The sequence below is a fragment of the Pleurodeles waltl genome, chromosome 6, assembly GCF_031143425.1.
Source record: "Pleurodeles waltl isolate 20211129_DDA chromosome 6, aPleWal1.hap1.20221129, whole genome shotgun sequence".
In the NCBI taxonomy this organism is placed as follows: domain Eukaryota; kingdom Metazoa; phylum Chordata; class Amphibia; order Caudata; family Salamandridae; genus Pleurodeles; species Pleurodeles waltl.
In genome coordinates, this window is record NC_090445.1 from 1,316,925,747 (window position 1) to 1,316,953,008 (window position 27,262).

Here is a 27,262-nt window from a genome sequence, read left to right on the forward strand (position 1 = left end):
TATGTGGAAAGCAGGAGATAAAACAAACATAACGCTCTTCAGCCATTCCCCTGATAAAATATCTTTATTGCTGTGTGTAGGAAGTTGGCTCTGTATGTGCTATTTCAAAGTAAGGAATAGCATGCACAGAGTCCAAGGGTTCCCCTTAGAGGTAAAATAGTGGTAAAAAGAGATAATACTAATGCTCTATTTTGTGGTAGTGGGGTCGAGCAGTAGGCTTATCCAAGGAGTAGTGTTAAGCATTTGTTGTACATACACATAGACAATAAATGAGGTACACACACTCAGAGACAAATCCAGCCAATAGGTTTTGTTATAGAAAAATATCTTTTCTTAGTTTATTTTAAGAACCACAGGTTCAAATTTAACATGTAATATCTTGTTTGAAAGGTATTGCAGGTAAGTACATTAGGAACTTTGAATCATTTCAATTGCATGTATACTTTTCAAGTTATTCACAAATAGCTATTTTAAAAGTGGACACAGTGCAATTTTCACAGTTCCTGGGGGAGGTAAGTTTTTGTTAGTTTTACCAGGTAAGTAAGACACTTACAGGGTTCAGTTCTTGGTCCAAGGTAGCCCACCGTTGGGGGTTCAGAGCAACCCCAAAGTTACCACACCAGCAGCTCAGGGCCGGTCAGGTGCAGAGTTCAAAGTGGTGCCCAAAACGCATAGGCTCCAATGGAGAGAAGGGGGGTGCCCCGGTTCCAGTCTGCCAGCAGGTAAGTACCCGCGTCCTCAGGGGGCAGACCAGGGGGGTTTTGTAGGGCACCGGGGGGGACACAAGCCCACACAGAAATTTCACCCTCAGCGGCGCGGGGGCGGCCGGGTGCAGTGTTAGAACAAGCGTCGGGTTCGCAATGGAAGTCAATGAGAGATCAAGGGATCTCTTCAGCGCTGCAGGCAGGCAAGGGGGGGCTTCCTCGGGAAAACCTCCACTTGGGCAAGGGAGAGGGACTCCTGGGGGTCACTTCTGCAGTGAAAGTCCGGTCCTTCAGGTCCTGGGGGCTGCGGGTGCAGGGTCTTTTCCAGGCGTCGGGACTTAGGTTTCAGAGAGTCGCGTCAGGGGAAGCCTCGGGATTCCCTCTGCAGGCGGCGCTGTGGGGGCTCAGGGGGGACAGGTTTTGGTACTCACAGTGGTAGAGTAGTCCGGGGGTCCTCCCTGAGGTGTTGGTTCTCCACCAGCCGAGTCGGGGTCGCCGGGTGCAGTGTTGCAAGTCTCACGCTTCTTGCGGGGAGATTGCAGGGTTCTTTAAAGCTGCTCCTTTGGATAAAGTTGCAGTCTTTTTGGAGCAGGTCCGCTGTCCTCGGGAGTTTCTTGTCGTCGTCGAAGCAGGGCAGTCCTCAGAGGATGCAGAGGTCGCTGGTCCCTTTGGAAGGCGTCGCTGGAGCAGAGTTCTTTGGAAGGCAGGAGACAGGCCGGTGAGTTTCTGGAGCCAAGGCAGTTGTTGTCTTCTGGTCTTCCTCTGCAGGGGTTTTCAGCTAGGCAGTCCTTCTTCTTGTTGTTGCAGGAATCTCCTTTCTAGGTTCAGGGAGAGCCCTTAAATACTAAATTTAAGGGCGTGTTTAGGTCTGGGGGGTTAGTAGCCAATGGCTACTAGCCCTGAGGGTGAGTACACCCTCTTTGTGCCCCCTCCCAAGGGGAGGGGGTCACATCCCTAATCCTATTGGGGGAATCCTCCATCTGCAAGATGGAGGATTTCTAAAAGTTAGAGTCACCTCAGCTCAGGACACCTTAGGGGCTGTCCTGACTGGCCAGTGACTCCTCCTTGTTATTCTCATTATTTTCTCCGGCCTTGCCGCCAAAAGTGGGGGCCGGGGCCGGAGGGGGCGGGCAACTCCACTAGCTGGAGTGTCCTGCGGTGCTGTGACAAAGGGGTGAGCCTTTGAGGCTCACCGCCAGGTGTTACAGCTCCTGCCTGGGGGAGGTGTTAGCATCTCCACCCAGTGCAGGCTTTGTTACTGGCCTCAGAGTGACAAAGGCACTCTCCCCATGGGGCCAGCAACATGTCTCTAGTGTGGCAGGCTGCTAGCACCAGTCAGCCTACACAGATAGTCGGTTAAGTTTCAGGGGGCACCTCTAAGGTGCCCTCTGTGGTGTATTTTACAATAAAATGTACACTGGCATCAGTGTGCATTTATTGTGCTGAGAAGTTTGATACCAAACTTCCCAGTTTTCAGTGTAGCCATTATGGTGCTGTGGAGTTCGTGTAAAACAGACTCCCAGACCATATACTCTTATGGCTACCCTGCACTTACAATGTCTAAGGTTTTGCTTAGACACTGTAGGGGCACAGTGCTCATGCACTGGTACCCTCACCTATGGTATAGTGCACCCTGCCTTAGGGCTGTAAGGCCTGCTAGAGGGGTGTCTTACCTATACTGCATAGGCAGTGAGAGGCTGGCATGGCACCCTGAGGGGAGTGCCATGTCGACTTACTCATTTTGTTCTCACTAGCACACACAAGCTGGTAAGCAGTGTGTCTGTGCTGGGTGAGGGGTCTCTAGGGTGGCATAATACATGCTGCAGCCCTTAGAGACCTTCCCTGGCATCAGGGCCCTTGGTACCAGAGGTACCAGTTACAAGGGACTTATCTGGATGCCAGGGTGTGCCAATTGTGGAATCAAAAGTACAGGTTAGGGAAAGAACATTGGTGCTGGGGCCTGGTTAGCAGGCCTCAGCACACTTTCAATTCAAAACATAGCATCAGCAAAGGCAAAAAGTCAGGGGGTAACCATGCCAAGGAGGTATTTCCTTACACAACCCCCCCCCCCAAACGAAAGAGGATGAGACTAACCTTTCCCAAGAGAGTCTTCATTTTCTAAGTGGAAGAACCTGGAAAGGCCATCTGCATTGGCATGGGCAGTCCCAGGTCTGTGTTCCACTATAAAGTCCATTCCCTGTAGGGAGATGGACCACCTCAACAGTTTTGGATTTTCACCTTTCATTTGCATCAGCCATCTGAGAGGTCTGTTGTCAGTCTGAACTAGGAAGTGAGTACCAAAGAGGTATGGTCTCAGCTTCTTCAGGGACCAAACCACAGCAAAGGCCTCCCTCTCAATGGCACTCCAACGCTGCTCCCTGGGGAGTAACCTCCTGCTAATGAAAGCAACAGGCTGGTCAAGGCCATCATCATTTGTTTGGGACAAAACTGCCCCTATCCCATGTTCAGAGGCATCTGTTTGCACAATGAACTGCTTGGAGTAATCTGGAGCTTTTAGAACTGGTGCTGTGCACATAGCTTGTTTCAGGGTGTCAAAGGCCTGTTGGCATTCTACAGTCCAGTTTACTTTCTTGGGCATTTTCTTGGAGGTGAGTTCTGTGAGGGCTGTCACAATGGATCCATATCCCTTCACAAACCTCCTGTAGTACCCAGTCAAGCCAAGGAATGACTTGAGTCTGGGTTTTTGGAGCTGCCCAGTCCAGAATAGTCTGGATCTTAGGCTGGAGTGGCTGAACTTGGCCTCCACCTACAAGGTGTCCCAAGTAAACCACAGTTCCCTGCCCTATCTGGCATTTGGATGCCTTGATAGAGAGGCCTGCAGATTGCAGAGCCTTCAAAACCTTCTTCAGGTGGACCAGGTGATCCTGCCAGGTGGAGCTGAAGACAGCAATATCATCAAGATAAGCTGCACTAAAGGATTCCAGCCCAGCAAGGACTTGATTCACCAACCTTTGGAAGGTGGCAGGGGCATTCTTTAAACCAAAGGGCATAACAGTGAACTGATAATGCCCATCAGGGGTGGAGAATGCTGTCTTTTCTTTTGCTCCAGGGGCCATTTTGATTTGCCAGTACCCTGCTGTTAAGTCAAAGGTACTTAAGAATTTGGCAGCCCCTAATTTGTCTATTAGCTCATCAGCTCTAGGAATGGGATGGGCATCTGTCTTGGTGACAGAGTTGAGACCTCTGTAGTCCACACAAAACCTCATCTCTCTCTTTCCTTCTTTGGTGTGAGGTTTGGGGACTAAGACCACTGGGCTAGCCCAGGGGCTGTCAGAGTACTCAATTACTCCCAATTCCAGCATCTTGTGGACTTCCACCTTGATGCTTTCCTTAACTTGGTCAGACTGTCTAAATATTTTGTTTTTGACAGGCATGCTGTCTCCTGTGTCCACATCATGGGTACACAGGTGTGTCTGACCAGGGGTTAGGGAAAAGAGTTCAGCAAACTGCTGCAGGACCTTCCTGCAGTCAGACTGCTGCTGGCTAGAGAGGGTGTCTGAGTAGATCACTCCATCTACTGAGCCATCTTTAGGGTCTGATGAGAGGAGATCAGGGAGAGGTTCACTCTCAGCTTCCTGGTCCTCATCTGTTACCATCAACAGATTTACATCAGCCCTGTCATGGAAGAGCTTAAGGCGGTTCACATGGATCACCCTCTTGGGGCTCCTGCTTGTGCCCAGGTCCACCAGGTAGGTGACCTGACTCTTCCTTTCTAGTACTGGGTAAGGGCCACTCCATTTGTCCTGAAGTGCCCTGGGAGCCACAGGCTCCAGAACCCAGACTTTCGGCCCTGGTTGAAATTCAACCAGTGCAGACTTTTGGTCATACCACAACTTCTGGAGTTGTTGGCTGGCCTCAAGGTTTTTACTTGCCTTTTCCATGTACTCTGCCATCCTTGAGTGAAGGCCAAGTACATAGTCCACTATGTCTTGTTTAGGCTCATGAAGAGGTCTCTCCCAGCCTTCTTTAACAAGAGCAAGTGGTCCCCTTACAGGGTGGCCAAACAGAAGTTCAAAGGGTGAGAATCCTACTCCCTTCTGAGGCACCTCTCTGTAAGCGAAAAGCAGACATGGCAGGAGGACATCCCATCTCCTTTTGAGTTTTTCTGGGAGCCCCATGATCATGCCCTTTAATGTCTTGTTGAATCTCTCAACAAGGCCATTAGTTTGTGGATGATATGGGGTAGTGAATTTGTAAGTCACTCCACACTCATTCCACATGTGTTTTAGGTATGCTGACATGAAGTTGGTACCTCTGTCAGACACCACCTCCTTAGGGAAACCCACTCTGGTAAAGATACCAATGAGGGCCTTGGCTACTGCAGGGGCAGTAGTCGACCTAAGGGGAATAGCTTCAGGATACCTAGTAGCATGATCCACTACTACTAGGATGTACATATTTCCTGAGGCTGTGGGAGGTTCTAGTGGACCAACTATGTCCACACCCACTCTTTCAAAGGGGACCCCCACCACTGGAAGTGGAATGAGGGGGGCCTTTGGATGCCCACCTGTCTTACCACTGGCTTGACAGGTGGGGCAGGAGAGGCAAAACTCCTTAACCTTCTGGGACATATTGGGCCAGTAGAAGTGGTTGACTAACCTCTCCCACGTCTTGGTTTGTCCCAAATGCCCAGCAAGGGGAATATCATGGGCTAAGGTCAGAATAAACTCTCTGAAACCCTGAGGCACTACCACTCTCCTAGTGGCACCAGGTTTGGGATCTCTTGCCTCAGTGTACAGGAGTCCATCTTCCCAATAGACCCTATGTGTTCCATTTTTCTTGACTTTGGACTCTTCAGCAGCTTGCTGCCTAAGGCCTTCAAGAGAGGGACAGGTTTCTTGTCCCTTACACAACTCTTCCCTTGAGGGTCCCCCTGGGCCCAAGAGCTCAACCTGATAAGGTTCCAGCTCCATAGGCTCAGTTCCCTCAGAGGGCAGAACTTCTTCCTGAGAAGTGAGGTTCTCTTTTTGGTGTTGTGTTGCAGCTGGTTTCCCAGCTGACTTTCCTTGTCTCTTGGTAGGCTGGGCCATTTTTCCAGACTCCAGCTCTACTTTTTCACCCTGTGCCTTGCACTGTGCCCTAGTCTTGACACACACCAGTTCAGGGATACCCAGCATGGCTGCATGGGTTTTCAGTTCTACCTCAGCCCATGCTGAGGACTCCAGGTCATTTCCAAGCAAACAGTCTACTGGGATATTTGAGGAGACCACCACCTGTTTCAGGCCATTGACCCCTCCCCACTCTAAAGTTACCATAGCCATGGGATGTACTTTAGTCTGATTGTCAGCGTTGGTGACTGGAAAAGTTTGTCCAGTCAGGTATTGGCCAGGGGAAACCAGTTTCTCTGTCACCATAGTGACACTGGCACCTGTATCCATCAGGCCCTCTACACTTGTCCCATTAATTAAGAGCTGCTGCCTGTATTTTTGCATGTTAGGGGGCCGCAGCCAGTGTGGCTAAATCCACCCCACCCTCAGAGACTAATGTAGCTTCAGTGTGACACCTGATTTGCTCTGGGCACACTGTTGATCCCACTTGGAGACTGGCCATTCCAGTTTTAGCTGGATGGGAGTTAGAAGTGGTATCTTTCTTGGGACAGGCCTTGTCTCCAGTTTGGTGTCCAGACTGACTACAGTTTCGACACCAGGCCTTTTTGGGATCAAAGTTTTTACCCTTGTACCCAGGATTGTTTTGTGAAGAGGCTCTGGGCCCACCCTCCTGTGCAGGTTTTTGGGGGCCTGTAGAAGACTCTTTACTATTTTTATTTTTGGCTGTCTCACCACCTTTCCCCTGGGGAGGTTTTGTGACCCCTTTCTTTTGGTCACCCCCTGTGGAAGTTTTGGACACCCTAGTCTTGACCCAATGGTCCGCCTTCTTTCCCAATTCTTGGGGAGAAATTGGTCCTAGGTCCACCAGATGCTGATGCAGTTTATCATTGAAACAATTACTTAATAGGTGTTCTTTCACAAATAAATTGTACAGCCCACCATAATCATTTACACCATTTCCTTGAATCCAACCATCTAGTGTTTTTACTGAGTAGTCTACAAAGTCAACCCAGGTCTGGCTCGAGGATTTTTGAGCCCCCCTGAATCTAATCCTATACTCCTCAGTGGAGAATCCAAAGCCCTCAATCAGGGTACCCTTCATGAGGTCATAAGATTCTGCATCTTTTTTAGAGAGTGTGAGGAGTCTATCCCTACACTTTCCTGTGAACATTTCCCAAAGGAGAGCACCCCAGTGAGATTTGTTCACTTTTCTGGTTTCACAAGCCCTCTCAAAAGCTGTGAACCATTTGGTGATATCATCACCATCTTCATATTTAGTTACAATCCCTTTGGGGATTTTCAACATGTCAGGAGAATCTCTGACCCTAGTTATGTTGCTGCCACCATTGATGGGTCCTAGGCCCATCTCTTGTCTTTCCCTTTCTATGGCTAGGATCTGTTTTTCCAAAGCCAATCTTTTGGCCATCCTGGCTAACTGAATGTCCTCTTCACTGGAGTTATCCTCAGTGATTTCAGAGAGGTTGGACCCTCCTGTGAGGGAGCCAGCATCTCTGACTATTATTTTTGGAGTCAGGGCTTGAGAAGCCCTGTTCTCCCTAGATAGGACTGGTGGAGGGGATTCTTCCTCCAGTTCACTATCATCTTCCTCTGTGTTATCCATAGAGGGGTTGGCTCTATCATACTCTGCCAACAGCTCCTGGAGCTGTGCTTTGGTAGGTCTGGAGCCCATTGTTATTTTTCTTATGTTACAGAGTGACCTTAGCTCTCTCATCTGGAGATGGAGGTAAGGTGTGGTGTCGAGTTCCACCACATTCACATCTGTGCTAGACATTATGCTTCTAAAAGTTGGAATACTTTTTAAGAAACTAAACTGGTTCTAGAATCTAATTCAAACTTTTACAAACTGTTAAACTCTAAAAGAAATGCTAACAGGGACTAACACAAGGCCCTAGCAGGACTTTAAAGAATTTAGAAAACTTTTCAAATTGCAAAAATCAATTTCTAATGACAATTTTGGAATTTGTTGTGTGATCAGGTATTGGCTGAGTAGTCCAGCAAATGCAAAGTCTTGTACCCCACCGCTGATCCACCAATGTAGGAAGTTGGCTCTGTATGTGCTATTTCAAAGTAAGGAATAGCATGCACAGAGTCCAAGGGTTCCCCTTAGAGGTAAAATAGTGGTAAAAAGAGATAATACTAATGCTCTATTTTGTGGTAGTGTGGTCGAGCAGTAGGCTTATCCAAGGAGTAGTGTTAAGCATTTGTTGTACATACACATAGACAATAAATGAGGTACACACACTCAGAGACAAATCCAGCCAATAGGTTTTGTTATAGAAAAATATATTTTCTTAGTTTATTTTAAGAACCACAGGTTCAAATTTAACATGTAATATCTTGTTTGAAAGGTATTGCAGGTAAGTACATTAGGAACTTTGAATCATTTCAATTGCATGTATACTTTTCAAGTTATTCACAAATAGCTACTTTAAAAGTGGACAGTGCAATTTTCACAGTTCCTGGGGGAGGTAAGTTTTTGTTAGTTTTACCAGGTAAGTAAGACACTTACAGGGTTCAGTTCTTGGTCCAAGGTAGCCCACCGTTGGGGGTTCAGAGCAACCCCAAAGTTACCACACCAGCAGCTCAGGGCCGGTCAGGTGCAGAGTTCAAAGTGGTGCCCAAAACGCATAGGCTCCAATGGAGAGAAGGGGGGTGCCCCGGTTCCAGTCTGCCAGCAGGTAAGTACCCGCGTCCTCGGGGGGCAGACCAGGGGGGTTTTGTAGGGCACCGGGGGGGACACAAGCCCACACAGAAATTTCACCCTCAGCGGCGCGGGGGCGGCCGGGTGCAGTGTTAGAACAAGCGTCGGGTTCGCAATGGAAGTCAATGAGAGATCAAGGGATCTCTTCAGCGCTGCAGGCAGGCAAGGGGGGGCTTCCTCGGGGAAACCTCCACTTGGGCAAGGGAGAGGGACTCCTGGGGGTCACTTCTGCAGTGAAAGTCCGGTCCTTCAGGTCCTGGGGGCTGCGGGTGCAGGGTCTTTTCCAGGCGTCGGGACTTAGGTTTCAGAGAGTCGCGGTCAGGGGAAGCCTCGGGATTCCCTCTGCAGGCGGGGCTGTGGGGGCTCAGGGGGGACAGGTTTTGGTACTCACAGTCGTAGAGTAGTCCGGGGGTCCTCCCTGAGGTGTTGGTTCTCCACCAGCCGAGTCGGGGTCGCCGGGTGCAGTGTTGCAAGTCTCACACTTCTTGCGGGGAGATTGCAGGGTTCTTTAAAGCTGCTCCTTTGGATAAAGTTGCAGTCTTTTTGGAGCAGGTCCGCTGTCCTCGGGAGTTTCTTGTCGTCGTCGAAGCAGGGCAGTCCTCAGAGGATGCAGAGGTCGCTGGTCCCTTTGGAAGGCGTCGCTGGAGCAGAGTTCTTTGGAAGGCAGGAGACAGGCCGGTGAGTTTCTGGAGCCAAGGCAGTTGTTGTCTTCTGGTCTTCCTCTGCAGGGGTTTTCAGCTAGGCAGTCCTTCTTCTTGTTGTTGCAGGAATCTCCTTTCTAGGTTCAGGGTGAGCCCTTAAATACTAAATTTAAGGGCGTGTTTAGGTCTGGGGGGTTAGTAGCCAATGGCTACTAGCCCTGAGGGTGAGTACACCCTCTTTGTGCCCCCTCCCAAGGGGAGGGGGTCACATCCCTAATCCTATTGGGGGAATCCTCCATCTGCAAGATGGAGGATTTCTAAAAGTTAGAGTCACCTCAGCTCAGGACACCTTAGGGGCTGCCCTGACTGGCCAGTGACTCCTCCTTGTTATTCTCATTATTTTCTCCGGCCTTGCCGCCAAAAGTGGGGGCCGGGGCCGGAGGGGGCGGGCAACTCCACTAGCTGGAGTGTCCTGCGGTGCTGTGACAAAGGGGTGAGACTTTGAGGCTCACCGCCAGGTGTTACAGCTCCTGCCTGGGGGAGGTGTTAGCATCTCCACCCAGTGCAGGCTTTGTTACTGGCCTCAGAGTGACAAAGGCACTCTCCCCATGGGGCCAGCAACATGTCTCTAGTGTGGCAGGCTGCTAGCACCAGTCAGCCTACACAGATAGTCGGTTAAGTTTCAGGGGGCACCTCTAAGGTGCCCTCTGTGGTGTATTTTACAATAAAATGTACACTGGCATCAGTGTGCATTTATTGTGCTGAGAAGTTTGATACCAAACTTCCCAGTTTTCAGTGTAGCCATTATGGTGCTGTGGAGTTCGTGTAAAACAGACTCCCAGACCATATACTCTTATGGCTACCCTGCACTTACAATGTCTAAGGTTTTGCTTAGACACTGTAGGGGCACAGTGCTCATGCACTGGTACCCTCACCTATGGTATAGTGCACCCTGCCTTAGGGCTGTAAGGCCTGCTAGAGGGGTGTCTTACCTATACTGCATAGGCAGTGAGAGGCTGGCATGGCACCCTGAGGGGAGTGCCATGTCGACTTACTCATTTTGTTCTCACTAGCACACACAAGCTGGTAAGCAGTGTGTCTGTGCTGGGTGAGGGGTCTCTAGGGTGGCATAATACATGCTGCAGCCCTTAGAGACCTTCCCTGGCATCAGGGCCCTTGGTACCAGAGGTACCAGTTACAAGGAACTTATCTGGATGCCAGGGTGTGCCAATTGTGGAATCAAAAGTACAGGTTAGGGAAAGAACACTGGTGCTGGGGCCTGGTTAGCAGGCCTCAGCACACTTTCAATTCAAAACATAGCATCAGCAAAGGCAAAAAGTCAGGGGGTAACCATGCCAAGGAGGCATTTCCTTACACTGTGCTTTTAGTAACAAGCTTTGAGGGGTGGGGAGCAATACAGCACAGGATGGGTAGGTATTTGAGGGTGGAAGCAGTCCACCCTGCAAGTAGAAACCACATGCACTGCCACAAAGTTCTGAATGAAAAATAAAAAAGTAGTTCCCTAAACATGAGCAATAGACCGCTACAAGTCATCCAGTCAAAAGTATCATACGGAGGCTAAGCTTCAGGCAATGGGCAAACACAAGACGGTGAAGACTAGCCATCTAATAGGAAGCAAGCAATGTGGGTTACAATAAAGCCAACAAATAGAGAGCAATGAGTGGCTTCTATGCCCGCTGTACATTCACAATAGGTCTTTCATAATCAGACAGCCTGCGCTGTCTGGTAGGTCAGTCCTGAAAACTAGATTCAAGAAATGGCATTACCTACGATTGTTCAAGCTTTTTTTTTTATTTTTTGGCTGTTGGATCCTGGTCAGCTTGAGCTTTTGGTTGTTTTTTGTGAGCACGCGTTTATAGAAGTTTATTGTATATTTAATATTGCTTGGCATAAGAAGGGCTTGAATTAGTTACAAATGCCCCAAACATGTCTTTACCCGGTCCCCCACAAATCATCAAGATTGCACTGTCTGCAGTTCCTGTGAAAATATAGCCCGCACACGTGGCCACATGACAGAGAATCCCTTGGATTATCATTTTTTTATTTAATGTTCTATTAAAAATATTTAAAGTGTAATAATGTTAGAGTGCTGTAGTCCAATTACAATATCATTTCAAAACCAAATAATATTATCATATTGAAGAAAGATACTTTCCATGAGACTACATAAGTGTAGAAACGTAAACAGTTATAAAGTAGAAATTGTGAGCTGACCTGACTCTCGACACATGGGTTTCAGTCAGCTGCAGCCACAGCAAATCTCAAGGGGAGGTGCGGGGGATGGGAAAAGGGACAATTAAAAAAAAATAATATTAAAAAACAAAACTTGCCTTCACGGACACCGCCGGCTGTCTTGCGCCCCTCTTCTCTTCTGGTGTCCCAGTGTTTACTGGGACACTAGCACAGGCTCTCCAGCAATCCTAGTGCTGCTCTCATGCTGAACGTAGCATGAGAGCAGCACCAGGATTGGTCTGAGCAGCTTGGCCTGTCACTCAGACATTGCATGGTAGTCTGTATAGTATCTCCGGGTTGGAATGTAAGTGTGCATTTGTGTTTGGCCAGCCTAAAATGGCCAGCCAAATACACATGTGCACTGCGCACAGACTCCACTCTGCCTCCCCTCTCCTCCTCTCCTATGGCCCAGCCCCGCCCCTCCCTGCAATTGCAGCTTTAAAATAAAACAATCATTAAATATCGTTTTAATTTAGCCCTCCTTTCTCTTAGCCAGGGGGACAGCGCTAGTGCAAAGGAGACACCCCTGGTTTCAGTGTGTTTGCGGTGCTAAGCTCACTAATATAAAACGGTTTAGTAACAGCATCATTTATCAATGTTTGGAGTCATTGTTTAGTGAACACTGTATAAAATAACTAACATTCTATGCATTGAATGCAATGCTATGGAGGAACAGAATTGTTACCGTTTAACAATCAGTAAACTATAGGTAATGAGTGACGGTTACACCCACAATTGAACGGATATTACAATCATGACTTACCTGAACCGTTTGAAGGGAATGCATTCAGGCAAATATAAGGACCTAAAAGGCAGAGTCCATAGACATCGAACTGAGAATCAAACAAAAAGGAACAAAAGGCCTTGGGGAAGCCATGTTCCACTTCTGACCCCGAAAGAGAGGCGGGACGCCAGCCATCAATCACAAGCCAGGGCTGTGGGGGCTCGGCAAGTCTCGCACAATGCGCCTTTTCTCCTGTCACGGCCCTTGGCTCGCCCAGAACACAGGGGGCCTGTGGGGAGTCACTGGGCAGTGACTTGAGTGGGGACGTGTCTGTCTCAGACTCCATGGCTACATGAAGGGTCAGCTTCAGCGAGCTCGTTAGGCCTACTCGGAGGAAAACTGATTTGGTTACATTTAAGAAACCGATCTGCAGAGTTCAATACTCGTTACACCCGTCACTGGACTGAAAGCAATATGATGCGGTTAGGGTCTCCTTTAATAGATACTTTCGAATGAAAGGGTCTGTGAGGCTTCATAAACTTTACCTATTACATGTTATATTCTGTTAACAGGGCATAGTTATCAGTAGAGTAGTGGGTGCACTGGTTCCTGTGTCTAGGGAAGGGAAGGGTTCTCTGGACTCTGTTAAAAATGCCTTTCACTACCAAACTGAGGTAGGAGGCACTATTTCCCTGCTTGCACGCGGAACCATGACAGCCGAGCTACGCCACTGTCTGTTAGTCCAACAGAAGTAACAAGACCTTGGTTGTCTGGCACTGCAGACATTTCTGATGCAAAGAAATAGTAAAGGAAAACTGACCACGTCTAAGCAAACAAATGCTTGGTCAGGAGTGTATAACACAGGGAAAATGGTGTATGCCTGACACAGATCCAGAAACAGTAGCATTTCAGAGGCTCCTACCTGAGTAGAAATAGTCACACATTTGTATAGTAAAGGTATCTACCTTTAAAGGCAAGGTAATTGTGTTTCTACTGATGTGTTGGGGTTATGACCTCTTAAACGCATGTTTTCTGCTTATTAAGATACCCCTTTTTGTTTTGGGTGCTCTGTGCTGCTAAGAAGGCGAAGGTCACTCAAGGTTTAATCAATGGTAAGTAGAATGGGCCAAATCCATTGCCGCTTCCAGCAGCTTTGGCTCTGATTCTTGTGGTAACGCCTACAAACACAGGTGTGTGCAAATGCTGTTTTGTTGGTAATGTTGATGCTGGTAATGATGATAGTGAGGGCAACGGCCAGATACTTACCATAATCCACAATACTCCAAGCTCTGCGCTTTCCTTCCACAGCCCTTACCTATTGAGTGTCAGCTCCTCCCACTAAATAAGCCACTAACCTTAAAAAAATATTGATTCCCTCCTCGTCCCCCTTCCTCGTCTCAGTCCTGACCCAGTGAGCGAATACCTAAGCAGCGAAGTGGCTTCACTCCGGGAATGCTCAATCACTGAGTTTATTTATGAAATATTGTAACAAAAATAAACGATCATTCAATTATGATCCAAAACTGCATTCAAATGATGTTGAACCCAATCCTCCTAACACCAACCTATAAGGTCTAATGAATGTGTTAGGTGAAGCCCAAGTGGCTGCATTACAAATCTGACACAAAATAGATTTTTTGAATGTAGCCCAAGATGTAGCGACCCCTCCAGTGAATCTATCCTGAATGACTGTCTGCAGCTGCTTCTTTACTCTCACTTAAGCCAAAACATTGGACGTTTTAAACTAACTAGAGTAGCAGTGGATGGCGTTAGTCCCTCACCAGCTAAACTAAATGTTACAAAAATTACATCTGCTTTCCAGAATCCCTTCGTTCTTTCTAAATCAATTTCCATCACCCCCCCCCAACTACTGTCAACTGGAGGGCCTTCTCTTCTTCAGTCTGAGGGGCGTGACACAATACTAGTAGTACCGACGAGAGAGCTAGATCTTAAGACCACCCTATGATTAAAATCTTGCAAAAAGGGTTCAGAAGCCAATAGTGCAATAAGTTATCCAACCTTTCTAGCTGATGTCATTTCCAACAAAAACAATTACTTTGGTCGTCAGAAATGTAAGATCAACCTGCTCCAAGTGCTCAAAAGGGTGGCTCTGTGACGTTTGGCGAACCACTCCTAAATGCCAGAAAGATTACAAGATAGCATTCTCCTGAGCAGAAAAAGCTTCAATGGTCTTGCTTCCAGGGATGCCACATCCTCATTCTTGAAGACTTTCTGAAGGCTCCTCTGCCCTGCCATTGAGCTATTACTGTAGATACTGACAAACCTAAATCAAAACTGTCCTTCAAGAAGTTCAGCACCAACATGGGCTTTCCAAAATTGCTGATGTTTGTCTGTTCCAACACCACTTATCAAAGGATTAGCTTATGATTTGAGGGTAGAAGGAGGCCTTGATCGCTGCATTGATACCTATACTTGCGGTGAACAGCCTCTAGATTCAGCCTTTCAAGATGCAAGACCCCAAGCTGATCCTTTGGAGGGTTGACTCTGAAAACCCCGGACCCCTCAAACCACAGGGATCCAATTAAATACTACATGGCAGTGCAGTCACGTTCACCCTATCCTCTTTCGCTTTCTGTAAAACTCCTCTGATCTGAGGAAGCGTTTAAAAGGCATAATGACGATTTTCTTGGCAAGGAAAAGTCATTGTGTCTATTTTCCCGGCCTTCTCGCCCAGCATAGAGTGCAGGATGTGGGAAGCAGGGCATTCTCTTCCAAAGCAAACAAATCTACTAGTTAGCGACCAAATATTTTCACCACTTTTAGGAATGCCTACTTCATCAAAGAGAATTGTGTTGTTAAAGTACACACTCTGCTGAGGTGATCTGCAATCAAGTTATCTCCCCTTGGGAGATGTATTGCCCTTAAAGGTAAGAGGTTTTGCTCTGCCCATAAATAAATCTCTCGAATAGGCCTGTTGAGAGATTGAACCCTGAAACTTCACTGGTGATTTATATAGCACATAAGTATTTTGTTAACGGTTCTGATTTGTACCACCATATGCATAGCCCTGAGCCCTTTCCAATTCAAGGATTCCCTTCTCTTCTTTGCTGAGCACTGACCCTGCACTGTCTTGAGTCATTATCGTTCCTCACCCCAGAAGACTGGCATTTGTCGTTATAACTATGGGTAGGCAGAATATGAATCAGGTGCTCCTCTGAAGATTCACTGACTGCATCCGTCACTGTATGTCCTTCTCCAGAGTGGGAGTCACTTAGACCTCTTATTCATAATCTTCCGAAATAGAATCCTAAAATGTCAAGAAGTTGTTCATTAATGGGTACAGATGTAGCCCTCCCCAAGGAATTACCATTAACACAGAAGCCATTAAACCCTATACCCTAAACCATTCTCCGGCAGAAGTTCCGTTATTCAATAGCTTTGTCAACTCCTATTGCAGTCTTTGTATCCTTAATTGAGAAAGAAAGATTTCACCCTGTGTGGTGTTGATCAAACCCCAAACTGCAGAAACTGCGTTGGAACCAACTGTGACTACTCTTGATTGAGGAGAAGGTAATTCTGTTTCACCAATTTGCAAAGCTTGTTGACATCTTTCTTAGCCTTAAAAACAGAAAAAGAACACATAAGCCAGTCATCAAGTTATGGAAATAACTGAATACCCAGCTCACAAATAACCACTACTAAAGGGGCCATATGTTTCATGAAAACCCTAGGTGAGTATTTAGGTGAGTATTTAGTCTATCCTGTTACACATGAGATGCAGTTTGTACGGCTTCCGCGATGTACAGGGATCATAATCCCTCTCCTTTCAACACTGTATCGATCCATGTTATTACCAATAATAAAAAATTACAACACAAAAAAAAGAAAACCCTAGGTGAGGATGATTAGCCAAAAGGCAGTACCTGAAATTAGTACTGACTTTGTCCTGCACAGACCATTAGGAACCTCTGTTAAGATTGGTGTATTGGCACATGTAGGTAGATATCCTGAATGCCCAGAGATGTTAAATAATCACCCTTGGAGACAAATGGCATTATCATCTGAAATGAGTGCATTTTGAATTTGAGATGAGGAATATAGGCATTCCTTGGCTACAAATCGAGCTTTGGTCTGTACTCCACTGTGCTTCTTGACCAGGCACAAAATGGACTATCGTCTTTATACTTTTTATTGAAAAAGGAACTCTAATATAGCTCTTTTTTTAACAAAGTTTTCTGTACACTAGGAGCAATGCTTCCCTATTCACATTGTCTGCTGGAAGTTGCAGTGAGCAAAAAAACTCTGGCAGAATGGAACGAAAGTCTATTGTGAACCCTACCCTGATCACTTGTGTACGACGCCGGCCTGGCGGGTGGTGAGCACCTATGGTGTTATCACCTTATTCCAGGTCCAGGTACATCCTATTAGTGAAGTGTAGGCAGTGTCTAGGAAGCCTGGGCTCTCTCAAGGTAGCTGTGGATGAGCAGCCAAGACTCATCTAGGAGGCATGCAAAGCATATACAATACCACTATAGTCACACTGCACTTACCAATATGCAAGAACCACACAGTGTTACAAAAATAAAGGTACTTTATTATGGTAGCACAAATACTAAAATACTGTATAGGCAACACCCCAACTGGAGGTAAGTAAACAAACTATTATATACACATTAGCAATCAGTAAATAGCATAGCCAGCAATAGGCATTGCTAAAAGCAGGAGCAAATAGTAAGTGACCTAGGGGAGGGCCAAACCACATACTAAGAAAAGATGAATGTTAAAGACAGTCCCCCACCCAAGGATGTGGTATCAGTAGAGGGGAGTAGGAGGAACTAGGAACCCCAAAAGGTAAGTACCATAGTGCCCCTAAGCAACCAGGAGAGAAAAAGTAAGCACCTGGTTTTCCCCACACCCAACAGGAGGACTTTGAAAAAGGATTGTGCAAGGCCCAGACAAGACTGGAAGAAACCAAAGGTGGATCCTGACAGAAGAGGACCTGCAAAGGGAGGGGACCACGTCCAGTTTGAGTTGGAGTGCCCAGTTGTGGCAGAGGACACTACCCACCCTTTTGTGGACGCAGGACCAGATTGACAGTGGATGAGGAAAATCAGCAGTGCAGCACAGGGGCAGAAGAGGAGTTCCAGAAGTAATGCAAGTGATGTCCCACGTCGGCGGCCATGATGCAGTCAGTCAGTGGTGTTGGGAAACTACCAACCAGCCTTGGCAAATACAGGAGTGGGAGAAGAAGATTTTGCAAAGCTGAAGAGGACCAGCAAGGTCCAGGGCACCCAACCCAAGAAGGGGAGTTTAGGGTGACCCTCAGTAGCTGGAAGAGTCACAAGAAGAGGAGGCAGACCGCAAAGGCGACCCATAGGATGCAGGCACAGGAGTTGCAGTGAGGCCCATTCAGCACTCCTGGAGAAGTGCCCCAAGTCACTGGAGCAGCAGGCAGGAGACTGTGCATTGTAGGAAGAAGTGCTTGAGGTTTTCCGTAGAAGAATATTAGAGCTATCCTGTGAACTCCTTATGCTGGAAGGATACAGAGCAAAGGTGGAAGGTATGAATATTTAAAAATAGCCAGTGACATTCGTCATAGACTATACTGAGTATGAGCAGGCCTAGAAATTATACAGCAGTGCCCTGGTGTGTCTATGGTGGTTTTATGTAATTTCCTATGGTAGTTTCATGTGATCCAAAATAGAAAGGTTGCCAGTGACGTAATAGATTTGTAATTCAAAATGTATTTCCCTAGCTAATCTGTGAAACGCCTGTCGATATGTTTTACAGTACATTTGCATTAAAGGGTTGAAGGAAAATGCTGGTAGCTAGTAAATTAATTTGCCATACAAATCCCTATCAACCTTATCCAAATATTTCGATTGTGGCTATGCCGTTTACCAATGAGCAAAGGGTTTTCATGGACTGGACTGAAAACTATATGTATTTTCTGACATATGTAAAGCTCAGTATTTCCAAGCATGGGGCTTTGGTAACGTTTCTGTTTGTGCTTCACAATGTCTCAAATAGCTGCTGCCCCAGCCCCAGCTCCTGCTCCTGTCCATGCACCAGTGACCCAGGAGCCCTCCAGCCGACCTCCTTGGATCACGGACGATTCTTTCTCCCAGAAGTTTTCACCTAGCAAGACCACCACCTCTGTGACTAAGCAAATCCTGCCTAAGGCGGCCCCATCACCTCATCCTGTCATCAACACTCCTGTCTACACTCCTCCTGCCCCGAGTCATGGCATCCCCCCACCACCAAGGGGGCTCATCCAAAGAGCTGAGCGCTTCCCTGCCAGCAGCAGGACCCCACTCTGCGGGCACTGCAACAGCATTATCCGGTAAGTTTATCAGCCCCTTCAGCATTGTTTTGGTTACTCTATAAGCATATGGTCCATGTATGGTGAATCACACACAATGCTTACAAATCCTGATGTGAGTTTCAAATATATTTTCTATTAATTTTAGTTATATATATCAGCTTAGCTTTATCTCATTTCAAAATCGTGCACCAACACAGATGTCCACCCTACCTTTCAAGTAAACCAATGGTAACGCGTTCATTACCAACGTACATAATCCATTTTGGATGGTTAAATCAGCAAAATGCACACATAATCCGATCATACTCCCTGAATATCTCTCTGTCCTTACTCTTGTCATTCTTCTCTTCTAGTTTCCAGTCTATTTCTTGGGTCCTTCAGGTAACCAGTGCAAAACGTTTTCAGGTTTTTCCTGGATTTATAAGCAGTGTGCCTGTTTAACAGGATCGTATTTGCCAGAAGTGTCCAATGTTATAATCTCACACACCTCTTTGTGCCCCCGGAAATTCATACATACACCGACTAAAGCAGCCTAGAAGTTGTAGCCATGCAGAACTTTTCATCTGCCTTTAATCACAAGTGAGTTTTCTTTCCCATGTCTATGTTCGAAGGCCAGTATGTAGTACGAAAAAATGTCCAGGAAAAGTAGGACCGAGTGCAGCAACGGAGTAGAATAGTGGCCAGAGCGCACCATTTGAACATCAGCGGAAGACTATTTGTGGCAGGGTAGGGTCAGTGCTTTACCAGGTCTACATTTGTTGGTATCTCTTGACTAGTTTGAGCTAGAAATCAAATTTTTGTGAAATCTGTAATTTATGCAGCCGATGGTATACTATGTGGCAAGTGGGATAAATCAATTATTACGTAGAAAATCCTGCAACATTAAAATCGCACGATTTCGGTGGTCCTGACTGTATCATTAGTTCACAGTGACTAAAAGTCATGCTGTGTAATCGACATTCATAGATATTCCATTGTCATGTTGGCATATGCTAGCACTTGAAGTGTGTCAGAGGAATAAGCTATGCCTAATGTCCCACTTATGATCGCATTTCATTCCATGTTTTTATTGCCACATCGGATAATACAATTAGATCATCAATAGTAAAAGTACAAACAATAATATAAAATTTACAAATGTACAAGTTTACAAATAAAGAAAAATCGCGTGCATCCAGAATTATCCAGCTGCTTCAATAGGGTTCAACCCTCAATGCAGCTTCAAAACAAAATACATTTAGTACTATTTGCATCTCTATACTCAGCTTAAAACGAAATTGAGTTTAATATATATATATATACATCTATATATATATATATATATATATATATATATATATATATATATATATATATATATATATATATATAAATATATATAGATGTATATATATATATACCCACACATGTACATATATAAAATCGACAGTACACATGATAAAAATCCTTAAATCCTTTAAAAACAGCCTCCCAGAATTTCAAACATCCAATAAAGTGCAAAATAAACAAAATATTAGTAATATATCTCATCCAGACTGATTCAAGACATTTAGCCACAGTAAAACCAACATAAGGTCTAGTGTCATATATAAAAATTCTGTTGGCAACTTTATACAATTTTACACCAATTTGTCGGCCGGGTTAAGTGATCCACCACTTTGAACTGCACTTTCGGAAGGCAAGACAAACAAAACAAGAGATGTCCTTCACTTTCCTCAGTTAAAACTTAGGCAGGGCAATCCTTTGAGGCATTCACCTCAGATTTCCCCTTGTTCACAAGAATAGACAGTGGCAGTGGTTTGATATACAAAACCCTCATTGTAGCTGGAGTAATATAGTCCATGGTTTTCTCATATTAGGCTCCAATTTCAACATCAGGGATGTGTTTGTCAGCTTACCCATTGTTGAAGATCTTTGCCAACCTTCCTTCTCGCACTTCCAAAATCTGTTCTTAACACTAGTGCTTATAGAGGTGGTATTAGCACCAGTATTATACCAGAGTTCACTTAGCCCTAAAAATGTCAGAGTGAGCTGAATGTGATTGAGACCAGGGATATTGGATACATATGGTATATTTAAGATATCTCTTAAGCACACTCTGTATGATTCTAATTATTTCATGGACCAAGTGCAAAGCCAGTAGTGGAGTGGCTTAAGCTTTAGAAGACCCTCTATTAGCTTAAGTGCCAGATCCACCCTCAGCGGTAGTAAGGTCGTACTTTTAGGAAGGCCAAAAAGGAATCTGATAAAATGATTTTCTAATTACCCTAATTCATCTCCTTTGAAATGACCTCAGCGTTCTGACCCAAACAGGGCAGCAGTCACTGCTTGGGCTCTATACATTTCTATTGTAGGAGAAGAAGGTCAACATTTTGTTTATGAAGAGACTCATATGATCACAGCAGTCCTAGGTTTCTGGGTAAAAATGCTATTAGTAATCTGAGACTGTCAATATTGTGACTCAGAGAGTCCGACCCCCAAATAATCAAAATCAGTTACTCTCTCCACGTTTTCCCTACTCAGTGTCATTTGATCCCTAAACTTCTTATGTGGGTTTATTATTATATTTTACCATAGATTTGGTTTTCAAAGAATTAATCTGTAGGCAATGTATTGAACAATACTTAGACAACCTTCCCAATAAAGTCTGTCACCCTTTTGGAATTCTTGAAACCAATAGCATATCATCTCCATATAAAAAGACAGGTGGTTTTTTGCCAGCTATATCTGGAGACTCATTCTGGCAATTACTTAGGTAACTAACTCAACTAGAAATAGAGAAAAGGGGTAACGGCGAGCACACAACCCTGTCGAACTCCTTTGCTGATAGCTATCAGTTCGGTCACTTCCCCATGCAGACCCCAGTGAACTTGGGCTAGTTGTACGGATATAAACTGACAACCATGTCCAACAACACAGGATAGACTCCCATCTCCCCCAGGACTTTCCATAACATTTCTGTCTGCACCATATCAAAGAACATCCTCAGGTCGACAAAGGCCAAATATAAACCACCTTTCTTGATGTCAATATGTTTCCACTTGATCGTAAAAAAATCTACACTTGGTCAACTGTACTGGTCTTGGGGTGGAAATCCTTGAAAATGGCTAAGAAACACATTTTCAAGGCCTCAACGGATCACTCTTTCTTCCTGTATATGAACATACAGGACGATGGAATAAATTGAGGGGGCTGAAAGGGCTGGGTGGTCAGGACAGAGCTGTAGAAGTGGCATCTGAGGAGTGGAGGGAGTGGCAGAATTGACATTAAAAAACGGTGGATAGATGTACCTCCCTTCATTATTTCGCTTTCGTACCATTTAGATGGGAGGGCACAAAGCTGCATTGTATTTTGCTTTTCGGGGCGGTGTATAGTTACTGTAATGGACATTGTGCATTTGAGCAAAATACCCATAAAATAAAAGAGAACTACACTGTCCTAAAACCACCTGGTCAAGTTGTCTAAAATATGTTTACAAAATATTTTCTGAATGTTATCTATAAGGCTAATTTAGCAGGAAATCTGCAGCAGTATTTATTTTGTTATGCTCCCATAAAAAGAGTAGCAGAAGGGCAAGATAAAAACATAGATAGCTAAAAAAAACTCCTTTAGCAGCAGCCAGGGTTTATTGTACCATATAAATATGAACCAAAAAGCTCCAAGTCTTATTACCTGATATACAAAGTGCACAGCTCTGTCAGACCAGTTTGCTGATGTTGGATCTATTTTTAATCTACACTTGCAAGGCTTCACTGAGACTCCCAAAGTGTTCAGGCAAATCAATGTTTCAAAAACATTTATCTCAGACTGAAGGAGCAGTTAAATAGTGACATAAGCCAGGTACTTTACTGCCACATGAACATAAAGTACTTATCTTCTTCTAGATTCCTTTTATGAAAGTCAGCCCTTCCATGACTTGAAAAGTTTGATTGTGACACGTTCACTTGTCTCCCTCAAACAAAGTGACCATATCAGTTCAGAGGGCAGACAAGCATCTTCTTTTCATAAAGACATTTTAAACGCTTAGTGGAGATTCCCCAGGTTTGGGACAGTACATAAGGTGTACCGTATGTATGATCTTTCCAACCTAACTGGCATCTAAGGGTCTTCCTCTTTGCTTTAGTTATGGCATATGTGCACTTATGTATCAGAGAATTAGTTTGCCTTTGCCTCTATTTCTTGATGACCATCTCACAATCATGACCTGTGCTCATTTAAATGTTGAAGTTAATTCACTTTTCAGTATAATACATTTGCTTTCATAGGAAGTTATTTCACCCATCTATTGTTTGTCTTTCCTTAGAATACTTCATAAAAGTAGAAAAAGCTAGACTCTGTAATTCTTTTTTGCTTTGGTCCAAGTTTAAGACATTATTAGAGCCCTTCTGTCCTACAGGTGCAGCCCATCTCCTATGTGAAAAATAAATGGTTAGCTCCTGGTGTGAAATATTTTGAGACAAGAGTAGCTTTTCCATTCTGCTAAGAAACAATAGAACCTCGTCCTCATTATAGAACCATATATTGCTGCCTTTATAGGTCAAGCGAACAAGTGCTTTGACATGTTGTAAATTTTGTGGACTTTAACCACTACCATCTCACGCCCATTACTTTCCTTCGTTCCTGGGCTTGCCTTTCAAAAATCACTTGATGTCATTGCTAAATGCTTTACATTGGTCCTACTTAAGGCTGTTTTTGTCACACCTTTCACACTGCCCTGTTACATAGATTATTGCACGAATGCCGATATACTTCAGCATGGTTGAACAATTTGTTTCTTTTATCTCTCCCCTTCGTGATGCATGGTGGCCATGGTGCTCACAGTGCAAATAGGCTCAAAAGTGTGAACTTGATCAGCGGCACTGGAGAGCTGGTCACATTTTTCACAGTCACCTAATCAGAGTATTTTTTTGTCGCTCTCCCCTTAAACACTTGAAATTGGTAAATGCTTTACGTAAAACAGAAATCCTCAAAGTGAAAGCGTCTCTCCCCGCACAGCATGATAGTAAATACTACAATATTTACTGCAATCAGGAAACTCGCCCTATGATGCTTTGCAGGGCATTACTTTTACAAGACATTTTTACTAATAACTCAACCTGTGGTGGTCTTAGGACAATGGGACCACCACAAAAACATTCAGCATGACACCCTCTTTCTGTCTAGGTCATCTCAGGGCTAAATATATGGTTACACTGCATTATTACTTGCCATATTCTTTTAGTGTTGCTATGCCCTCTAGGGGCTAACTATATATAGTTACATGACCATGTTTCTCCCAAATGCTATTTTTATTGTGGTGTCCTCTAGGGACTGTTCTGAGCATTGCATTCAACAAGCTATAATATTCATGGCACAAAAACTAGGCCCATAATCCTTTGCAGGGCATTACTTTTACAAAACATGTTTGCTCCTAACTCAGGCTGTAGTGGTCCTAGAACAATGGGACCATCTTCAAAACACTCTTTCTGTCTACAACATCTCTGCGTCCCCACACTAGGTTAGTGGGGACTCCAAAATAATATCCCCTCTCACCATTCAGTGTCTTTTAAGCTTTCTCATGGCTGTAGCTTTTGTTTTACAGCTGTGAGAAGTTTTGTTTTAAAGTCTTTTTTGTAATATCATTGCACTAGGTCTGCTCGTCCCAAAAGCACGCTCTAGGGGCTAAGTATATGGTTAAACTGTCTTACTTTCTTTTCTTTTTTTAATCAGGTTATGTTCTCTAGGGGCTAACAATATGGTTACATGACCATGTTTCTTACAAATTATATTTTTGTTATGGTGTCCTCTAGAGGATGTTTTGAGCATTATAGTCTAATGCAAATGTTTTTTTCTGATAAAGGTTTATATGATAATTGTATATGTTTCAATAATCTCTCCTTATTGCAATTATGACCATGATTCGGGCCACCTTAATATTCAGATTACACTATGACTGAGCACTATTGATGTGTTTGAGTGACCCTTCTAGTTTATTCTCCTCTGTGGCTGTCTTGTGTCATTTTTGTGGAATTGTGTTAGCCTGCCAGCACCTCTGATGGTGGGGTGGTGAAAGTGGCATTCTATTGGAATTACATTGGAGAATTTAATTAGGATGCTAAATGGCAACATTTTTATGTTTTGCTGCAGAAAGAGGTAAATGGAAGTGCTTTCGCTGTATGCAGGACCACTAGAATTATACGGCAGGAAAAGACAAAATTGTGAGGCAGAGTTGAACAATTTATGTGGCAAGAAAAGTCCAGTTATGAGCTTACAATGTCAATAGCTCTAACTCTAGCAAATGTGAGACCTATTACATTGCAAAAGCTTGCTCAATTGTACTGTGGGTTCAGTCTGTGTTTTTTCTGGCAAGAAAAGAAAAACATCTTGAATGTGTTCAATATTGAGTACACAAAACATATCTAGCTCACAACATGGTCACCTTTGTAAACCTCATCCAGCGTAATAAAGAGCCCGTGATGATTAACTAGAGTAAGCTGCATTTCACTTTTGGTGCTGTCCATCGTATCTGAGAATCCTTACATGTGTTTTGCGTCCCATGCAGGTCATGAGTTGATGAGAGTAAGTTAGAAAGAACAAGAGGTTGTTGGTGGGTACTGAATATCACATCCAGTACTTCTTGCAATTAAACATATTATGATAGCTTCCCCACGCAAATTGATTACCCTCCTCCACTGTACCACATATGTTTCCCCACCAGTCATATCCCCAGAGCGTGGGCCAAATGGGATGAGGACATTTCCCCCACCCTCATGGACCCACAATGGTCCTTCTGCAGCGACCAAATGGAACTGCTCTCACCCAAATACAGACTTCACCTCATCCATTTGAAATTCTTCCACCTTCTTTACCACAGCCCCATGCAACTTTTCAAAATTGAGTTAGCCCCAGATCCCAATTAAGCATGTTGAAATTACACATCAACTTCCTTCATCCATCTTGCCTGGCACTGCCCGCGGATAGAGACCTTTTAGGCAAACGTCTTTGTGACCATTTATGTGATCAACAGACACTCCCTCCCCTCACCCCATTGGTGGGTCTGTTGGGTTATGTTAAAGATGTTCTGCTGACGTGTGACAGCTATGTTACTCCTACTTGCTAAACAAAGGGTGGCTAAACACTGGGTTAGGAAACACGCCCCCTCGATCAAAGCATGGCTATGCAATGTGACCTACTGTCAGGAACAATTGACCACTTTTTGGGAATGAATGCCTCCACGCCCCTGCCCTAATGACATATAGGAACCATTCATATCCTTCCTTTGTAATAGGGACTCCAGCTCGCCGAATGGAGATACTACCACTGGTGTCGATCACCAAGCAAGAGAGGGGTGACAGTCACAGGCCTACCATCGCTCTGTAGATTATTACAGTGGGACTGAGTTCAAATGATACAGGGCTTGCACCGTTTGTGATCGAGGGCTCCCCACACCAAATTTCCATTAACTTTCAAAGCTTATGGTTCACTCACTGACTTATTGCTTGATGTATGTATTTCCTTCACATGCCTTGTTTGATACCCAGTGAGTTATTAATCGTAGTTGTAACTATTAGGACCACCTATAATGTGTCTTTTAAAAAAAAGATCTTATGATAGCTGGAATAGTGAAAGAAGGGTGCGCTGAATTTGTGCTTTGGCAGCACCGTCACTCATTTTTCAGGATTGGGACTTGTTTTTCCCATCCGACTTTGACCCAAAGTACAAACGAGATAGGCTGAAAATGGAGAAAGGAATACAAGACAAATAGCAAAACAAAGGTGGAGGAAGAAAGCAGGGATAAAACCAACCTGCAAGAGTGAAATAGATGCAAGTTGAAGAAAGAGGCCTGACGTGAAATCAAAACTGGGCTTAGTAATATTCATCAACCGGGGTATTCGGCAGCACCGGCAGTGGGATCCAAAGAAACAATTGGGCCCCTGCAGATGTATCCACATTATTTCAGCAGAAATTGCATAAAACCCAGTAAGTGAAACAATGCAGATTCACTGTAAATAAAATCGTGATCAGTAATCTAAATGATAAAATGTTTATTCCCTGAGGAGGAGGTTCAAATAGTAAGAAAACTTTACTGTGGAACTTTATCTGTCAAAGACATCGCCAGAAAGGTGAACCAGAATCAGTGTAGCATTTCTTTCCCGTTTCACCGTATTCGCACAATATCAATACACGAAGCAAGCGAAATATAAGGAATATGTACTCACTATCAAAATCAGCTGCATAGCACGAAATTGAAACGTACATTTTCGTGTTCAGTATAGCAACAAAAGTAAGAGGACTGGAAACTGCATATTTCTCTGCTGATGGTGAAAAATTGGCACTGTGAAGTGGAAACAATGTAACTTTCCCTTTTAGACACATCATTCATAGAAGGTGGACTTGGAAGAACAGTTTCTCCTGCAAAGGGGTCTCTACAAACAGTGCGTGGAATGTAAACATACTAGTTTCCTTTTAGAGTTAACAACATACTCCAAGGGATTAGAAAGCGGATTTTGGGCCATACTTTGGCTTTTACAGACTGGAGAAAATGACTCGTTCTTTGAAGAAGCACTGTTAAATGTGTAAAGTCTTTACCTTTGCAGAATTAAAAAGAGGAATGTAATTTCTGCTAGCCAGAGACTGTTGTGCTGGTCGCCCATACATTTGAAGGGGTTTGTTATAAACCCATTAGACCCAGTAACCTTCAGTGTACACGTAGTTGGGTGCTGGTTTGGTGACAACCGAAGTTCGTTACCATATACTTTGTTAAATGCTTGTCACCACAACAGCATATTCGTACCCAGTTTAGGTTAGGGCAGTTTTTTATATAAGTAAAATCTTCGAATTTTGCATTAAGCAAAATTTTACTCGTTTTTCACCTCCATTATGA

The 27,262-nt window shown here is 44.6% G+C and overlaps 1 protein-coding gene across 7 annotated transcripts in view; it reads left to right on the forward strand.

The window, feature by feature from the left end:
• LDB3 (LIM domain binding 3) overlaps positions 1–27,262 on the forward strand; it is a 508,962-nt gene that overhangs the window by 414,982 nt on the left and 66,718 nt on the right. For all 7 annotated transcript variants that reach the window (XM_069240605.1, XM_069240599.1, XM_069240600.1 and 4 more), the window contains one exon: positions 18,105–18,417. In XM_069240605.1, the coding sequence (XP_069096706.1) occupies positions 18,105–18,417 (313 nt within the window). The remainder of the gene's footprint in view (positions 1–18,104; positions 18,418–27,262) is intronic.